At 45.7% G+C, this 4,763-nt stretch overlaps 2 protein-coding genes across 2 annotated transcripts in view; one reads left to right on the plus strand and one right to left on the minus strand.

Annotated features, from left to right (window-relative positions):
• Positions 1–4,763, plus strand: part of LOC144595021 (E3 ubiquitin ligase Rnf121) — a 239,684-nt gene that overhangs the window by 124,085 nt on the left and 110,836 nt on the right. The gene's annotated exons all lie outside the window — the stretch shown is intronic.
• LOC144595410 (X-ray radiation resistance-associated protein 1-like) overlaps positions 1–4,763 on the minus strand; it is a 28,661-nt gene that overhangs the window by 15,321 nt on the left and 8,577 nt on the right. Inside the window, exon 2 of the mRNA XM_078402912.1 lies at positions 1,801–1,895. Within this exon, the coding sequence (XP_078259038.1) occupies positions 1,801–1,894 (94 nt within the window). The 5' untranslated portion in view covers position 1,895. The remainder of the gene's footprint in view (positions 1–1,800; positions 1,896–4,763) is intronic.

Below are 4,763 nucleotides of genomic sequence, written 5' to 3' on the forward strand. Positions count from 1 at the left end.
CGCAGGCAGGTGGGACTGGTGTAGCTGGGACATGTTGGCCAGCGTGGGCAAGTTGGGCCAATTTCCACACTGTGTGACACTAACTCTATGACAATGACAGGCTTGTTCCTATTGAACCAGGGCTTCAGGAAGTATTTATATACATTCTTGTTCTCCTTACCCATGAAGGATATACATGCATTTGAGGGAGAGTTTTACTCCTGATTCCTGAGACTGTGTACACAGTTAGGATTCTGGGAATCTTTCATTGTTACCAAGTGCGGTGAGTTGAAACAGTGCCCCCAAGATTAATCTGTGGAATTCATTGCCACAGAAGGATGTGGAGGCCGTCAATGGATATTTTTAAGGCAGAGATAGATGGACTCTTGATTAGTACGGATGTCAGGGATTACGGGGAGCAGGAGAATGGGGTTAAGAGGGTGAGATAGATCAGCCATGAGTGAATGGCGGTGTAGACTCGATGGGTCAAATGGCCAGATTCTGCTCCTATCACTTATGAACTAATCATGATTGTTGGAGCCATTTGTGTTTGGACTGGCTGCTGTTAGCATGTTATGTTATTTTGTTTAGATATATCTTGCCGTATTATTTTATACACTTGGGGGTGGACGTTTGATGTATAAGGTGGTATATATATATGGATACAGGGACTGAGAGGAGTTAGGTACAGTGAGGGAGAGTATATAGTTCTTAACAGACCTGCGAACAGAGCTGTGAGCAGATGGGGGAACAGAGCAGCCAGCTACGACTTGTATGCAAAATAAGTACAGTCTGGTATGGTCATCTCCTTGTTTGTACAACTACTTCAATTAACAACTAATTGAACTGGAAAAACAACTCGATGATCTCTCTGTTGGGGCTTGCGTTAAGATCACTCAAGATGCATTCAAGAGAGAGCTAGATAGAGCTCTTAAAGATAGCAGAGTCAGGGGGTATGGGGAGAGGGCAGGAATAAGGTACTGATTGAGAATGATCAGCCATGATCACGGTGAATGGCGGTGCTAGCTCGAAGGGCCGAATGGCCTCCTCCTGCACCTATTGTCTATTGTCACTCCCACTCCCTGTAGAGTAACGGCAATTAGACAAGAGTTTACTGGAAAAGACTGAACGTTGCCTTTACAATGATGCTCCAGGTGGAAGTTACTCTGATTTAGAGGTGGATGTAGAAACATGGAAAATAGGTGCAGGAGGAGGCCATTCGGCCCTTCGAGCCAGCACCGCCATTCACCGTGATCATGGCTGATCATCCACAATCAGTAACCTGTGCCCAACTTCTCCCCATATCCCTTGATTCCTCTAGTCCCCAGAGCTCTATCTAACTCTCTCTTAAATTCATCCAGTGATATGGCCTCCATTGCCCTCTGTGGCAGAGAATTCCACAAATTCCCAACTCTCTGGGTGAAAAAGTTCCTTCTCACCTCAGTTTTAAATGGCCTCCCCTTTATTCTTAGACTGTGGCCCCTGGTTCTGGACTCCCCCAACATTGGGAACATTTTTCCTGCATCTAGCTTGTCCAGTCCTTTTATAATTTTATACGTTTCTATAAGATCCCCTCTCATCCTTCTAAACTACAGTGAATACAAGCCTAGTCTTTTTCAATCTTTCCTCGTTTGACAGTCTCACCATCCCAGGGATCAATCCAGTGAACCTACGCTGCACTGCCTCAACAGCAAGGAGGTCCTTCCTCAAATTAGGCAGGTGGAGGGGGCAGGGGTATAATCAAGGAATGGAACATGAGCCAACAGGACTTGTAACAGTCACAGTGGCCCTGGAAAGAAATTATAAAATGGGAGTGCTTACTTTGGTATCCTCTCTTGAAGATCTTTCTCACTGGAAAGCAGTCCATTGCAGCTCTGCAGCCATCATCAAGCCTATATTGGCTCTTGAAAGTCATTCTGCAAAACAAGGGGAATAAGCAATTTATATTTCCACAGCACTTTTATATCCCCACTAGACCAAGTGGACCCGTTGGGCCCAAACCTCTCCTGTATTGGTGCAGCACCCCATCCTCTCCCCTCTTCCCCCCTCCCTCCCTCCTCCCTTCTCCTCCCTTCTCCCCCCTTCCCCCCTCCCTCACTCCCCCCTCCCTCCCTCCCTCCTCCCCTCCCCATCCCCTCCTTTTAAACTTTAAAATGTGAATAACTTAAAAAATATAACACCAATTTCAATAAAACTACTTGCATTATCACTAAAGTGACAATGGAGAGTAAGGTGGGCGTAAAATTGTCGCGCTATCGTGTACCGTTTTGGCTGAAGTTCAGTCACAAACAAGATAACAAACGAGAGTTTTAGTATATAGATTGCGATGTTCCTTTGAACTGTCCAGTGAAAGAAGTGACATTGGCATAGAGCCACTGTTCAAAGTTCAGGTTTATTGTCACATCCACAAGTACAGTGAGGTTTCTTCAGTCTGAAGAGAGGTCCCGACCCAAAACATCACCTATCCATTTTCTACAGAGATGCTGCCTGACCTGCCTGAGTTACTCCAGCATTTTGTGTCTATCGTTGGTCTAAACCAGCATCTGCAGTTCCTTTAACTAACATGTTTTATTTATTTGTGGGGTTTTTCAGCATCCACAGTTCTCCTGACTCCTGACTGACATCCTGCCCGGGATTGTCTTCTTCCTAACTCCTCAGATGGGGAGTTTGTGCCGGACTCTCTTTGGTGCTGGCAACGCAAGTGCCGGCAAGCAAAAAAGTTAAAAGTGGTACAAAGCCTCACGAGGACTCATGAGGAAGAGGGCAGGTAAGAAAAGGAAAATAACTTGGATAAGATGTTGGTGAGACCGCATTTAGAGTATCGTGTTCAGTTCTGGGCACCATGTTATAGGAAAGATGTTGTCAAGCAGGAAAGGGTACAGAGAAGATTTACGAGGATGTTGTCAGGACTAGAGGATGTGAGCTATAGGCAGAGGTTGAGTAGGCTGGGACGCTATTCTTTGGAGTGCAGGAGGATGAGGGATGATCTTATAGAGTTGTATAAAATCATGAGAGAAATAGATCGGGTGGATGCACAGTCTCTTGCCCAGATTAGGGGAATCGAGGACTAGAGGACATAGGTTTAAGGTGAAGGGAAAAAAAATTAATAGGAATCTGAGGGGTAACTTTTTCACACAAAGGGTGGTGGGTGTATGGAACAAGCTGACAGTTGAGGCAGGGACTATCCCAACGTTTAAGAAGCAAATAGACAGGTACATGGATAGGACAGGTTTGGAGGGATATGGAGCAAACACAGGCAGGTGGGACTGGTGTAGCTGGGACACGTTGGCCGGTGTGGGCGTTGGGCCGAGGGGCCTGTTTCTACACTGTATCACTCTATGACTGAAATCTACTCGCCTCATAAAACGGAATCATCCCTGGTGTAGATGCCGGCTTTATTGTGGAGCATAAGAACGATGACCCTCACATTGAGACATGATAAGAAAGGACATTTGTTCAATAACCCAGAGGTCGTAGTACACCATGCAATCTGTTCCACTATTGCATTTGTTGGCACGGTGGCGCAGCGGTAGAGTTTCTGCCTCACAGCGCCACAGACCCGGGTTCTATTCTGACTACGGATGCTGTCCGTACTGAGTTTGTACGTGCTCCCCGTGACCTGCGTGGGTTTTCTTTGGAATCTCTGGTTTCTTCCACAATCCAAAAACTTACAGGGTTGTAGGTTAATTTTCTTGGTATAAATGTAAAATTGTCCCTAGTGTGTGTAGGATAACGTTAGTGTGCAGGGATCGCTGGCCAGCACGGACTCAGTCGGCCGAAGGGCCTGTTTCCATGCTGTACCTCTGAAGTCTAAAGTGAACTAAATTAGGTCATGGCTGATTCTCAAATGATGGACACACAGAGTGGTTTAGGTTTATTATTGCCATGTGTACTGAGGTACAGTGAAAAGCTTTGTTTTACATATTTTCCAATCAGATCAGATAAAAAATATACAGAAATACAATCAAGTCAAACACAAGTACAAAAGGTAGAGCAAAGGGGAAGATACAGAGTGCAGAATATAGACAAAGTCCAATGCCCACAATGGGGGAGAGGTGAATCGGACAGTACCCTAGCGTTTTGAAGGGTTGTTCAGAAGCCTGGTAACAGAGGGGAAGACGCTGTTCAACCTTCTGTAACTTCTGCCAGATGGCAGCAGGAAGAAGGAATGACCGGGGGTGGGACAAGTCTTTGATTATGTTGGCTGCTTTTCCCAGGCAGCTTGGTGTAGGTAGAGTGCAGAGGTGGGGACGTCTGGTCCATGCGATGGGCTGGGCTACATCTACAACTCTCTGTGGGTTTTCAGTGGTCATGGGCCTAGCTGATCCCAAAGCAAGTTGTGCTACGACCAGACAGGTTGCATTCTGTGGTGCATACACAGCAAAGCTGTCCTTGTTGTGCTGTCAAGGAAAGAAAACAGAATAATGCTTGGAAAAGAGAGAAATGAAATTCCTCTTATGTTGCAAAACATACTTGGCTGATAAAGTATGATTAGGATCATGATGATTATGAAATGGGTCAATAGTTCAACCTGGTTATAAAGGTGACCGCCATCTTGCTCTGTCACAGCATGTTATTGTGATGTCTGTGTCACTGAGGGTTATCTGTCCAGATTAGTTATGAGATTTTTTTTTCTGCTTGAATATTTCAACCAGCACAACGGTTTTGAAAATTGAAAGTTTGCAGAGCCTGGATGTGCAAGGCGAGCGAGAATCCCACATGTTTAAAACACTTCGGCTCCTGCCCCTCCTGCAGCACTTCCCTCTCAGAGGAGTTACGAGAAG

This window comes from Rhinoraja longicauda, chromosome 7, assembly GCF_053455715.1.
Source record: "Rhinoraja longicauda isolate Sanriku21f chromosome 7, sRhiLon1.1, whole genome shotgun sequence".
Taxonomy (NCBI): Eukaryota; Metazoa; Chordata; class Chondrichthyes; order Rajiformes; family Arhynchobatidae; genus Rhinoraja; species Rhinoraja longicauda.